Source organism: Trichoplusia ni, chromosome 12 (assembly GCF_003590095.1).
Source record: "Trichoplusia ni isolate ovarian cell line Hi5 chromosome 12, tn1, whole genome shotgun sequence".
Taxonomy (NCBI): Eukaryota; Metazoa; Arthropoda; class Insecta; order Lepidoptera; family Noctuidae; genus Trichoplusia; species Trichoplusia ni.
Genome location: NC_039489.1, coordinates 535,896 through 550,729, shown reverse-complemented (window position 1 = coordinate 550,729; position 14,834 = coordinate 535,896). Strand labels below are relative to the sequence as shown.

The window sequence follows — 14,834 nt, the reverse complement described above, 5'->3', positions numbered from 1 at the left end:
ATCGTGACTTTAACTAGTCACACATGAAAAGAAACAATTAAGGAAAAAAAAATAGTGAATGATATTGACTAAGATAGAATTTATTTTTAGTTGATGTGTCTCGTTATTGAGAGCATATTGCATTTACTTTGTTTCAGTTCGAAGATGTACGAGTTTCGTTATTGACAAATGATTTTTAGATTATATTCTTTTTAATTCTTAATGATCGCGTTTTTTCAGGAAAAAAATAATTCGAGATCTTATGATTAATAATACTTTTCATTAATTCGTCCTTTTCATAATTTCATATTTATTGCTTTAAAACATAGACTAAAAATGTTGAACGCAACAAATAAGTCAATTCAATCATCTGTTAAGAAATGGAATATTGTTGATTAGGAAAAAGCGACTCTACGTGCAGTGCATAAATGTGAAAATAAGTATGTACATTTTTTGACACTTTGTAGCGGCACTACATAGCTTCGCGCGTTTTTTTGACATCTTGATCTTGTTTTAACCTGTTTGTTTTGTTGTAACGATCAGTTTTGTTGCAAAAGTGCTGAATTCGCATTGTTTTAAGTTTAGTGTTGTTTTAGAAGTAGTGTATTAAGTTTAAACAATGGTTAGTAAGCTTCATCTTAAGTATTTAATCGTTCAATCATTACATTTGAAGTAGTAAGTTGTAACCTAAACCCTGTAATTAAATTCCGGGTCATACAGTTACAAAAGCGCGTTTTACTCGTGAAATGCCGCAACTGATAAATGAAATATGTATCGCCGTGATTAATAACATACTATCTTTAAAGATAATGTATACAATGCTACATACAATACAAAATATAAACTTCAAAAGTAATAATAGTAATCATAACCCTAAACCTACGAGTACTGAAGAAGTTAAATTCAAATTACAGATTTTATTGAGTTTGGCTGTTAGTTCACGCAAAACTTGAGTATTTTGGCCTTTTTGGAGGAAATAAAAAGTATTATTACTCCAGTTTTTCGTAGTTAGCAGTAGTTTATAATTCACAAATTATTGAAGACACTATACCCAACTTATAATGTTTATAGAGTTCACCAGCACCAGACACACCTTCAGACCGAGATGGAGCCAGGTCCAGGATGACGTCACCAGCGCGGGAGTACGAGATGTTTGAAGATGAGGGTGCTATCCTCGGAGACAACCCTGAGGAGGAAGAAGATGATGGAGAGGAACTTTTTAACGATAATATGGAGGCGTAAGTTACTTTTGTGTCTAAACTACAATTAAAATCTCACTAGGATTAGGTGAATGCCATGTTTATAACAGCAGAAGTCAAGTATGTGGAGGAGAAGATGGGCAAATAATATTAATGGATAGCTGGATGGAAGTCAGAGCCTATAGAGCTCTTAAACAGGTCTGTTGGACTGTACTACTGAATGATCTTTCATGTGAACTCCATAGAAGAAAGTCTTAGAATAGATAACCATATTATATTAAATAATTAGTTTTAGGTATATGCATGCTAAAAAATGTTTACAAATTAAGTACTTACATGTACTTTTCCTCTCTCCTCTAAGTAGGAGCCGACAGGGTCCACGATTGTTACTCTTAAGTTTATTTTGTTAGGACGAAATGTTAACATTGTGGAGTGCAAATAAAATATTGAGTATTGAGTATATTTGCTTAAATTGAAGGTGCTAAGGTGGTTATTATGAAAGAAAAACTTTTGTGCATTTTACCATTTTAACATGCAAACATTGATGCAGTTCATTATCAAACATACTAGTTATAATGTCATTTATTAAATAATTAGATGGACAATAACATCTATTTAATAATAATTTTGTAGCCTCTTTTTTAAATTACCACAGGTCTTTTATGGAGTTCTTAAAAATGCTTTTCAGCAGTGCATTTAGGCACAAAACATTATTGAAGTCTTTCAAGTTATACTACATCTCTGCCTACTGCAATCCACTGCTATTATAAGTCTTAAATAAATACTCAGTCTTAACAGATCTCACTTCCTACAGTTGTTTTCCCTTTTTAGTCAATCAAATATTGTAGTTCAAGTCACACTGACCTATTGGAAGTATCACATTTTAACTCTTGAATCAAAATCTGCACTCATCACTACATAATGAGGAAGAATTGTAATATTTCATTATGTTCTCAGTACAGTACCCAGAAATCTAACTTAAAACTTAAACCTATAAGTTTTAATACAATTTAGTTTCCTAGTTAACTCTAAAAATTTTGTTCTATGCAACTTTGGATTTTCTCTCTTAGATACAAAGTGTTGATTCTGTAGTTTGAATCAAACCATCAGAACTCATAACATTCTACATTATATTAATTTATTTACAGTGACTACCGCCCCATGCCAGCCCTCGACCGCTACGACGCAGAGGACTTGGATGATGACGATTACGATCCAATGTCCATACAAGACCGCGCGGCCGCTGAACAAGAGCTGAGGAGGAGGGACAGAGATGAAGGACGGACTCGGAGAGATGATCGAGACTTGTTGTATGGTAAGTATTTTAATTTATTAGCTGAAGTAATTTGATCTGCGTTTTTCTGTTATAATTTATTTAGATTAAAAATGAGTTATCTACCGAAGTTCATAGGTTTGCAGTTTGTGTTTTGAAAGCTTAACTTATTAAACAGCCTGTTACCTGACTGCCTATAAAATCTGATCGAATTCGGAACACAAGAAAAATTTGAAATAGAAAGAAACGAACTGGTTTGTACTTAGTAACAATTCATCAAGCAAAAAATATAGTATAAGCTTTAAAATTAAGGAATGTTCGAGTCATGAACTAACATTTGTGATTAGTCAAAAAGTACGTAAACTTCTTCAAAGGCACTAACAACTTGAAATCCACAGATGAATCGGATGAGGAGAGTACAGGCGCCCCGCGGGCTAAGCGCCGGCGCGCAGCCGAGAAGGCCGCCCTGGGAACTGACGAGCAGGTGGAGGAGGGCATCGAGAGCATCGAGAACCTCGAGGACACCAAGGGGTACACCACCAAGGAGTGGGTCTCCATGCTGGGGCCCAGGACTGAGATCGCTAACAGGTCTGTAGGATGTATTTTGTACGTATGAAGTTGATTGCTCTAATTTCCGAGTGGTGGGGGTCACCACGCCAAGCTTATTGCAGGCGACGTGTCTGTGGGTTCGGGATAGCCGAGTGGTTGAGGCTACCATGCCAACCTTACTTTAAGCGACGTGTTCCACGAACTCTTGACCTGTGTGGGTTTCTTTGTGCTTGTAACTTGAATTTTTATGAAACCTCCGCGACACAAGGATTAAATTCCTTAGTGTGGGCGTTGTTCATTGAACGTCGACGTAACTTGCAGTTCCGTCTGCACAAGTCGTTTGCCCTCTTTACTGTATAAAACAGTAACTTTAAATCCACAAAATATTGTCGTAATAAATATTCTTCAATGGTTTTGCAATTTTTAAAAAGTTTCTCGCTATATTGAACTAGTAGTGTTACAAACTAGCAAGAGAATGTTTTACAATACATTTCTGTTGGGTCAGTAGCTGAGAAATGAGACGGAGGTTAAGTAAAGCAGGCCTAACCTAATACAATCTGCCTCCCAGGTTCAAGAACTTCCTCCGTACATACACGAACAGCAAAGGCCAGTTTGTCTACAAGGAGCGTATCCGACGCATGTGTGAACACAACCAGGCCTCCTTCCATGTGGAGTTCGATGTGTTGGCGAGGAGAGAACAAGTGCTGGCATACTTCCTGCCAGAAGCGCCCTTCCAAATGCTGCAGATATTTGATGAGGTGTGTTTGTATGGAATATGGAATATATAAAAAACATTATTTATAAGTGTATAGTGCACTTATACTCACATTTTGAAATTGTATGGACATTAAAAGACTGCGACCTCTGAGTTTCTTTCGACATATTTTCTCAGTGTAGTGAGATGGGAAATGTCGACTCTGGCGCTATCAAAACAGACATGTAAAAGTGATGCTATACCTTACTTGCAGAATAAATTATTTCAATTCATTTCATCAGGTAGAATCAAAATATTGGCCATGTTACGTAATAACTTACGATAAACATAATCGTAAGGTATTACGAATATCTATTGTCTATTATATCGCGTGTCTTAAAATGAAATACATGGTTAATCCGATACTTACCCACAGGTAGCAAAAGACATAGTCCTACAAATCTTCCCGAGCTACGAGCGGGTGACATCAGAAATCCACGTTCGGATATCAGACCTGCCTCTCATAGAAGAGCTCAGAACATTCCGGAAGCTCCACTTGAACCAGCTGGTGCGGACAGTGGGAGTGATCACAGCGACTACTGGGGTCCTGCCACAGTTGTCTGTTGTGAAGTATGATTGTAATAGGTGCGGGTATATACTGGGACCGTTCGTCCAGTCACAGAATTCTGAAGTGAAACCTGGGTCGTGTCCCGAGTGTCAGAGTGCGGGGCCTTTTATGGTAAGTTGTTGTTTTTTTGTGTTGATTTGATAATAAGCTGAGAAAATGATTGGTAACAAGATAATATATTTAAAAATCCCCGTCATTTAAAACAACTTCTAAATTACTTTCATAAAAAGGTCTAAAAACACACGCACATAATTCGTGCCGAGTTATTCAATGGTAACAACTGGATATTCACTATTCTGTGGGGTATATCAAAATTTTCATTATCTTTGTAGTTAAGTATAATATTAAGGCGCGTACGCACGTACGAACACGAACATAGCGAACACAAACACCAGACCCGAACATTTGGTTCGTACGTATGGACGGCATATTCGAACACGAACGCAAACATAGTTCGAGTCGAGTTCGCGAACAACAGTCGTGAACTCTATCTTAGTAACCATGACGGCGCCGTTGAAAGTGGTCGATCTGGCCCCGCCCAGATCTAGGTATACGAACAGTTTTATGCGTAACATTTATTAAAGCTCTTCGAACACCGTCCATACAGAACACACTACAAGGATCGCCGCGAACATGTTTGACGAACAGAGTGTTCGATAGTGGTATGCACGGGCGAACCAAGTTGTTGCGTATCATGTAACGCAACAAATTTGTTCGTACGTGCGTACGTGGCTTTATAGCATCCTATGGCCAATGAAAAGTGGATGATGTAAAGAAACTGCTTCGCGAACGTCGTGCTTGGTGGTTGTTTACTGTATACACACCCAGACTTAGAACAAGCATTCGTGGATTATACAAATACTTGTTCTTTGTGGAGATTGAAACCGCGACACGGTGATCTCAACCCCTCGGCTATCCGTTTACTGTATGTGTTAGTGTTGCATTCTGGTGGGCGAACGTTGCAGTATTATCCTATTTTGAATGAGCCGAACATGATGATCCCGTATCGTATGTTAGTATCCTTCCGTCTGGCTGCAGGTGAACATGGAGCAGACGGTGTACCGCAACTACCAGAAGGTGACGCTGCAGGAGTCCCCCGGGCGCATCCCGGCGGGCCGCATCCCGCGCAGCAAGGAGGTGGTGCTGCTGGCCGACCTGTGCGACCGCGCCAAGCCCGGGGACGAGGTCGACCTCACCGGCATCTACACCAACAACTACGATGGCTCGCTCAATACTGAACAGGTGGGCGCTTTGTTCATTTTAGATTACAATATAACTTCTTCGTTACTTTCGCAGTAAATAGAAGTCATACATTTGACACCCCATTTCGTTTTCGATATCACTAAAAAAAAATGATATTTGTAGGTAAAGAAAATGACTTTCACTTAAAATAAATACGTCGTGATTCTTGCTGCAAAATCAAATTGAATCCTAATTTGTAATGATAATTTTGATATCATCGAAGGCTGTTTTTAGACCATTCTATTTCAAAATGTTTTGTGCCTCCAACCATACGACTTTGACGACAATCGGAATTGTTAGTCATTTTTTTTATCGATCACACTTGTTCGTCTGCGAGTTCTCGCGTAAACAAATTGAAAATCCCATCGGAAAGTTTTAACTGCTTCAAAATAATCCTTATCTTAGCATCACAGTAAGCACCAAAACAGAATCACCCATAAAACATCTTACTGTACAGGGTTTCCCAGTATTCGCGACCGTCATCATTGCCAACTACATAGTGGTAAAGGATTGTAAGCACATCGTGGATTCTCTGACTGATGAAGACGTAGCGACCATTATTAAGCTGTCAAAAGACCCGCGAATTGGAGAGAGGATCGTGCAGAGTATAGCGCCATCTATATTCGGACATGATTATATCAAGAGGGGATTAGCGTTGGCGCTGTTTGGTGGGGAGCCTAAGAATCCAGGTATGTAATCTTATATTATGCGTTTTAAATTAGATTATTATCACCTAAAGAGACATAATATATTTAGAAAAAAACTTGAATTAAGTACACACATAATAAGCTAGTGTGGCAGAGAAATAAGGAGAAGAGGGATCTGTACTCATCCATCATCAGTCTACTTTGATGATGATGATGATGATGATGATGATAGTCTTTTCATTAAAAGAATAAGTTTTGAGCACAAGTTAAATGTTTCAGGTGAAAAACACAAGTTAAGAGGCGACATCAATGTTCTCATCTGCGGTGACCCCGGTACCGCCAAATCACAGTTTCTGAAATACACCGAAAAGGTAAGTTATATTAATAAAATATACTATATAATACAGTATTAGTAGTATACATACTGTATTTGATTTGTCATGTGATCTCATGTGATTCGTTAAAAGAAAAAAAAAACATGTGTAACAAAAAGTCATAATCTTAAAAAAATAATATTTTTGTGTCTTTTTTAATGCTGCTCAGTGAAATGTCGGGTAAGTTGAAATCGATTCTTGTTATCGATTAATATCGATGTCTTAAACGTACTGTATCTTATCCACTGTTAATAATTCAGATCGCACCGCGAGCCATCTTCACAACAGGACAAGGCGCCAGCGCCGTCGGTCTTACTGCCTATGTGAGGAAGAATCCTACCACAAGGTAAGATATACATATATCCATCAAATACAAATCTCTCATGAATTTCTACTATGGAGTTAAGGAGATAAATCTTTAATATTTAGGTTTGATATCATAATTACAGTTAAAAAAAGTAAACACGTTATTCTAAAAACTAAAATTAACTCTGCATTGTGTACCTTATAAGACATAAGAAACATAAAAAGCATATCATACGGTCGAATTGAGTAAACTCGTTTAAAAAAAGGTAAACAATATTCATGTGTTTTTTTGTCTGAAAACTCAGTTCACAAAAATCATATGTTGTAAATATTATAAAACATGTTTACTTATTGACTTCTCTCAGGGACTGGACGTTAGAAGCTGGTGCGTTGGTGTTGGCGGACCGCGGCGTGTGCCTCATCGACGAGTTCGACAAGATGAACGACCAGGACCGGACCTCCATACACGAGGCTATGGAACAGCAGTCCATCTCCATCTCCAAGGCTGGGATAGTCACCTCCTTACATGCTAGGTGGGTTACAAGGAGTTTTTATTAAATGATTAACCAAATACCAACCACCAACCAACGTCATATTCCAATCGTCCAGTGTTTAAAGGATTTTGTGGGTTTTTTTTCGTATTTTTGTTTTGAAAATAAGTTAATGGATGAATTTGACTATAATTTTTTGTACTTTTCGGTCTTGAAATAAATGATTGAATGAAATGATTTAAAAATGTAATTAATTCATCAGCCTATATTATAGTAGCACAGCATCAGTATGAACAAGCAAGCAAAAGCAAGTGGGCCAAAAAGTATATTATCTGGCAAACCTCTAAATTAGGACTATAGTGATAAATCTGAGTCACGTAAAGTCGCGATTCGCCCCTTATTTATTTCTAGCTCTGTTATCTTAAAGCGTTTAATACTATACTAAGCGATAAACCGATAATTAATTCCCTTTTCACACTACACTCTCATACTGTATTCTGCTCAGCAATAACTTCAAACACACAACACAGCATACAGCAAAATCCACATCAGTTAACCTATGACTTGTTCTTCCTCAGATGTTCAATAATAGCAGCAGCCAATCCCATCGGAGGGCGTTACGACGCCTCGCTAACGTTCACAGAGAACGTGAATCTCTCGGAGCCTATTCTGTCGCGTTTTGATGTGTTGTGTGTCGTGAGGGACGAAGCGGATCCTATGCAGGACGCTCATTTAGCTAAGTAAGTAGAGAGTATTTTATAATAAGGAGTTTTTCACGAAAGTCTGAAGCAGATTAAAAACTGTTAACGTGTTCGTAACTACGTAGTCAAAATATAATGATAGGTGTTCATATAAAATGTATTCTTACTTTTGTCAACAAGCATGTCAAGCTTATTATTAGGGCGATTTTGTGTGTGTGTGTGTGTGTATAAGTATGCTTGTTAACTTTTGACGCTAAATCAGCTGGACCAATTTTAATGAATGAAATAGACATGATTTTGATGTACCTTTTTGCTTAAAAAGTTTGTTTGGAAATAATAATAATACAGCGCATAAATATCAAGATAAATTATTTATTCAATATTTGTTTCTATAAAAAGTTACATCATGATTTTTTACTTATATTTAACGTACTCCGTATTTATATACTAATCTAATTTGTACCTTTAAGTACCTTATCAAATAAGTGTACTTCTATCTACAACTGATAGCGGGCAGAGCTTCGCTCTTTAAAAACAGTAGTTAATATTCAACCATTCGTTATTGCGTAGGTTCGTGGTAAGCTCTCACATCCGCCATCACCCGACGCAGAGCGGCGTCACGCTGGAGGACAACAACGCGCCCGACCCCGACTTCATACTGCCGCAGGACATGCTCAAGAAGTACATCGTGTACTCACGGGAGAACGTACATCCTAAACTACAGGTAATGTGACTGGTGCGCTGGTCTAGTGGTCAGTAGCCCCGACTGCTGTACAAGAGGTCGTGAGTTCGAATTCCACGTAAGACAAAAGTTTGTCATGAGCATGGTTATTTGTTCTGTTTCTGAGTGGAATTTATCTATATTATGTATGTATTTAAAAAGAAGTATGTTTATCAGCTGTCTAGTAGCTTTGCTTAGTTTGAGACTAGATGGCGTTGTTTGAAAGTTCTGGAATAGTGGAATGTTATTATTATGAATGTCATGAAATATGCTACAATACCCCAAAATAAGCAGGTTGTGAGAAATAACCCTACACAGCTTTTGTACTGGAACTACAGTGAAACTAATTTATCCTACATTTGTACGTTTTAACACAACTTTGACTACAGGCAAACTTCTCTTACTAAAATAACCATTACTATGTTCAATATATACTCCTGACAAGCGTTTTGTGATGTCGGAGTCGGCGGCAGCGGTGTCTTAAACAAACAATTTTATTTCACATAATTATTTCTTTCAGAACATGGATCAAGACAAAGTAGCCAAGATGTACAGTCAGCTCCGTCAAGAATCTCTCGCTACCGGCAGTTTACCTATCACAGTCAGACATATTGAATCCGGTAAGTTTATAGATAGATAACTTTTAATATGATTTAAATTACAGGTCCTAAAAACATACCTAATATGCTTAGAAACGCACTATCAAATCAAACACTTCTCGCAGAATATGTTGGCTCTAAATTGAAAATGGGAATTTAACAAGCCTTATGATGATTAAGTACAATTTTGTAAATCCGGTCGTCTATTACCCATTTTTATACCGGGGTAAATCCTCATAGACATTTTCTGCCCTGGGGAAGACGGCAAAGTATGAGGCCGGACTCTTACCAGCTAAAACCATCAGAGTACTTCACCCTTCCATTATACCTGAGACCACGGGAAAGCGATGTAAACTACCGCAATCTCAGGCATGGACGCTCCTCTCTAGAGCCGCAACTCAAAATCAAAAGTGTTTCTTTCAAATGCGCCGTTTTCCAGACACTTTCAGAACGTTACAATAATGACTCTAGTTGCACTAATGTCTATTACCCTACTGTACCATTGTAACTAATATTTATAAACATTTTGTTGTTCTAGTAATCCGCATGAGCGAGGCCCACGCCCGTATGCACCTTCGCGCGCAGGTGTCGGAGGAGGACGTCAACATGGCCATCCGCACCATGCTCGAGAGCTTCGTCGAGACACAGAAGTACAGCGTCATGCGGGCCATGCGACAGGTACCCGTTCATATATCAATACAACCTAATGCGCGATAATATATAATGATATGCGTCACAGTTCTCATATTCCTTGTTACGCAGATTTCTTTCAATTAATCAAAGTCTATCACTTTTGAAATTTGAATTGCCAATTACTACATTTACGGCGCATCAACTAAAAGACGATGTGTTAGGGCTGAATAAAAGTTAAACATATGAAGGTGTATGTTGATAGCAGATAAAATTGTATGGGAAGGGCGATTTCTTCGTTGTTTGCAGGAAACTCACTTCTGCTCATGCAATTTAATTATAATACCCTTTCAAATGACTTCAGTTTCTGTATTTCTGTTTGTGTTATTCTGTTATTTATTTTCATTGACGTGACAAAATAGTATTTATGGTTGTGGCCTTTTTTAACTTAGGCTATAGGTATACTCACCCACTTTTCTATTTTCAGACATTCCAAAAATACCTATCATACAAGAAAGACCACAGCGAGTTACTCTACTACATTCTGCGCCAGCTCACAATGGATCAGCTGGCCTACATGCGAGGCCTACACAATCATTCACAGCCCACCATCGAAATCTCCGAAAGAGACCTCTTAGAGCGAGCGAGACAGATCAACATTTCAGACTTGAAACCGTTCTATGACAGCCGTATATTCAAAATGAACAGCTTTTCGTATGATGCGAAGAGGAAAGTTATTGTACATGTGCTGCCTGATACGCCGACGTCGGCTACTGCGTGATTTTTTTAAGTATCCAGTTTTCTGAATGCCTATTTAATTATTTTAATTAAGTACCGCATTGCGGGGTATATTGCAACCTATCACAGAACATGTATTAATTTATGATAAGTCGATCATTAATGGGAAATGTTAATTTATCATTAAATTAATAGAAACTGGCCGAATGCGTGTCGGAGTCGCGACACAAAATATTTGAAACATGTTGTCCTTGTTATTTTAAAGTATATTGTAGAGACAAATAGATGATAATGTTACTTTACCCAAGAACCTTCCACAAAGCATAGCATTTGGTCTTAAGATTTGACTATTTTATGTTGATCAGGCATTCAAAAAAATGGTATTTGTAATTATGAATATATAATAATAAATCATCAGTCGAATTTATAATTATTTATTTAATATCGGTTTGCTCACGTGTATTTATTGGGATAGCCCAACTGGTTTCGGACCCAAAAGTATTCCTTAACCATGAGCTGATGCGGCGGCAGGATCGCGAGTCGTTCTATACCAATAATTAAGGGTGGGTAAATTATTATTATATAAATAATTAATGGTATTCGTGCCCGTTATTTTAATAAAAGTACAATATTAAGTTTTAGTCTGTAAGGTAATGTAGTCTTGCTATTTTTCTTACAATCATAAGTGTTACTGTGAATAATCTAGACATTGCATTGTGACAAACACTACTTCAAGCAGTTTTCATAGTCTTCACAATACAAGGCAGGTCCTTTACTTTTTTTATGCGGTAAGAATAAATGTACCGGTATGTGATCATTTTGGTCTACTTTATCTACTTATAATACGACATTTTATTAAGGAGGTCTCTATTATATTTGAGTGATGAAGACAAATTCAGTAATTTAGCATGGTCTTTAAATAATTAAGGTAATTTTCGACAAAATATTGTTATTTAAGGTTTGTTTTGTAATTTGTTTTTTTTTCGTATCTGCGTAGATTTACGGGTTGATTTTATTTTTTGGTAACCATTTTTCGGAATGAGAAAAAGTTGTGTATCTTCGCAGATAATAAGAGTGAGAATAATGACTCATGAATTTTTTAATGATATTAATGTAATTGTCTATGCTACTATGTACAATTACAGACACCCACCTTTTTTTGTATCACTACTTTAAAACAAGCTTTAAAATTGTCTGTTAACGTTTCTGTTTTAGGTTTAGTTTTATGTTAAGGTATTTTTATAATTTTGCTACAATAAACAATCTAAAAATCATGTACATTCTTACAATTTTTTTTATAAGGCTCTTGTGACTTTTGTTTATAAACAGTTAAAAGAATTTCAGGTACAACAGATCTAATAATGGAAATAGATTACATATTGCCAGTACAAACTTGTGTAATTTTTTATTGTAAACATCAATAAATACTTATTTTGAAATAATCTAATACAAGCTTAACTGTTTTATTTATAAGCATCATTATGTTGAAGGTGTTCACTGCCTATGAAAACATGCGAGGGTAACTTTACTGTGCCTCATGACTTACTCAACAGCTTAAACAATAATACAGTGAAGAACACAGACTGCTGTCTACCACCATTCTAACTTTCACAGCAAGCAGGCATATACTCATTTTCTCTTTCAAATTAGTTGATTAGGTCCAGTTGCTAGGGTAAATAAAAAAATAATAATAATCCCATTTTAATTATATTTACTTTTATATCAAATTCTTACATTCTTTTTCTATTTAAATCATGAGACTATGTAATTGAAGAGACAATTTAATATACAGTCTTAGAAAATATTACGTCTATGACATGTAAATATGTAATTGATAATTATCTTTTAATTCTACTCTATATTAACACAGCAGTTTCACAAAGCACAAACATAGGTGTAACTGTGACTGAATTTCCACTGACATTAAATGCCTTTTGAGTTTTTTAATAGAAATGTCAAATGGCATATTGTAATTTAGAAGTATTTTTTTAAAACACTGACAGTGGAAATAAAGCCTAACATTAAAAGTTTTAATCTCTACAACTCTCAATAAAATTACATATTCATTCACACATAAAATTACTTCTTAGCATCACATAGAAACTACAAACATTCAACATTTCACAGCATTAAGGTAATTAAAAACTAGGAAGAATGGCGCCAAACCCATTTAGCTCTCTAACATCAAATTCTTTCTTTAAAAACACTAATATAATCTATGAAAAACGCATTCCATTTATCATACTATTTTTAATAATATAATCAAAAGCTGAATGAGATAAGTGCCATATTCTACTTACATAAATTAAAAAAATAAATAGATTAAAAACATTGTCTGCAGGTTAAAAATATCTTAAAAATAGTGTCATTTTAAACTAATTTCATATTCAATGTCCAGCATTATGACACAATCTGGTGATAGTATACTACTTTCAAATCGTAACTATTAAACTGGGGGTACTTATAGCTGGCATTAGAAAAAACATACATATTTCAATGTAGAATCTAAAAAAAATGTGAAGATGAAGTTATTTTTTCAAATCAACTAAAGATAGGTCTTTAGATTTAGATAAATTATATAATGAACACTTGGTGTTGGCTTTACATGCATTTGTGACAATATTTGCAGGTACCCCTCACAAAAATATAACAGCTCTGACCTTTATCTAGCAAGCCTTCAGGTCAATTAAATTGTCATGGGAGGCCTTTCTAAGCATCTCTTAACTGAAAATACTGGGCTCTTAAAACTCAATTTTAACACATAAGCACATATAAGTAACTTTGTACAGACACAGCCCAAAATTAGACTAAAAATCTTAAGAAATATTTCCTAATACCAGCGTTAAGTAGATACACATTAAGTCCTTAATAGTCTGAGCCAGATTCTGACCCACTGCTGCTACCCGAATCGCTTTTCCGAGTCACTGCTGCTGCCACTGTCAGAGTCATCCGAGCTGCCAGAGTCGGATTCTGAGGAACTGCCTGAAGAGCTGTCGTCAGAGCAGTCTGCGCAGTCTGAGCGTTTCTTTTTGTTGGGTATCTTGCAACTGCCATTGCTGAGAACAAGATACAGGTAGAATGTTATTTTTGTAAAAACAGCTAAATTACATAAATTTATTAAAAGATGAAAGTTTTATTCTTGTGCCAAAAAATACAGATGAAGTTATGAAGTTGCATTTTTTACTTGAAGTGGGGGTAGTTTTATGAACTAAAAAATCTAGTAGCTCTTAGAAAACATATTTTTTTAAATACATTACATATAATTATTTGCGAAATTATTTTAATATTCATAGATAAATACAAAAAATATGCGAAACCAATAAGCAATTGAAAAATCTTAAGGGGGTACTTATTGGAACATATTGTTCTAGAAATATGGCGTCATGTCGTAGAAATTTGCTGTAGAATATTAAAGTCATGACAAACCTGCAAGGAGCCCTCTTCCCGCGACTTCAGGTTTTTCTTCAGCACTTGCGTACGAGAAGACGCACCAAAACCTTGCGTTTGCCTGTACACTCGTAACTCCAGTGCCCATATTCCAAGCACTTCTGACAACGAATCCCCTGGGGAAACGCCGCCGCCAAAGCTGCTTGCCTATAAAAAACAATAGAATATTAATATCATAAAACAAATTTTCACAACAGCATAAACGAGGGAAAGAAAAGTCTCACTTTTTCTTCTGAGCTTGATGTCTATTATAAGTTTCCCAAAGTCATGATGAGGTTTTAGAATCAACGGCTTGAAAATTATTTGCAGGTAGGTGAAAATCACTTGTCCACAAATCCTTTACGTTACTATCGCGTCCAAGCGCTTCCAAAATACAAATGAATAATTAGAAAATTACAGAAAAAGGAAGCATGGAAAATAAAAGATTTGTCAACTTGTCGTTGTCAAAAATTGCACAGGGTAAAAAAGAAAATATTGAGTTGTCGATGGCTCAGAGTTAGTTCAATGAAGGCTTGGCCTGTAAAGGAAATATTAAAAAAATAATTATGTTTTGGTAATCGTCACGGATAACTCAGAATAAAGATTAATATTGATATAAAAATAAAGTTTTCAAAAT

At 36.2% G+C, this 14,834-nt stretch overlaps 1 protein-coding gene and 1 long non-coding RNA gene across 2 annotated transcripts; one reads left to right on the top strand and one right to left on the bottom strand.

Moving 5' to 3' along the window:
* The first annotated feature begins 469 nt into the window (after positions 1 to 469).
* On the top strand, positions 470 to 11,194 carry LOC113499445 (DNA replication licensing factor Mcm2). Its single transcript, XM_026879926.1, has 16 exons — positions 470 to 601; positions 1,051 to 1,217; positions 2,327 to 2,493; positions 2,850 to 3,039; positions 3,569 to 3,758; positions 4,131 to 4,433; positions 5,361 to 5,564; positions 6,022 to 6,253; positions 6,491 to 6,582; positions 6,846 to 6,931; positions 7,257 to 7,424; positions 7,961 to 8,122; positions 8,654 to 8,807; positions 9,325 to 9,424; positions 9,942 to 10,081; positions 10,521 to 11,194. Exons 1-16 carry the CDS (start codon positions 599 to 601, stop codon positions 10,812 to 10,814), a joined length of 2,652 nt encoding a protein of 883 aa, XP_026735727.1. The 5' UTR covers positions 470 to 598; the 3' UTR covers positions 10,815 to 11,194.
* On the bottom strand, positions 11,190 to 13,686 carry LOC113499448. Its single transcript, XR_003401109.1, has 2 exons — positions 13,626 to 13,686; positions 11,190 to 11,316 (listed from the first exon to the last, which is right to left on the bottom strand). It is a non-coding gene; the product is annotated as an uncharacterized LOC113499448 (long non-coding RNA).
* Positions 13,687 to 14,834: the final 1,148 nt, after the last annotated feature.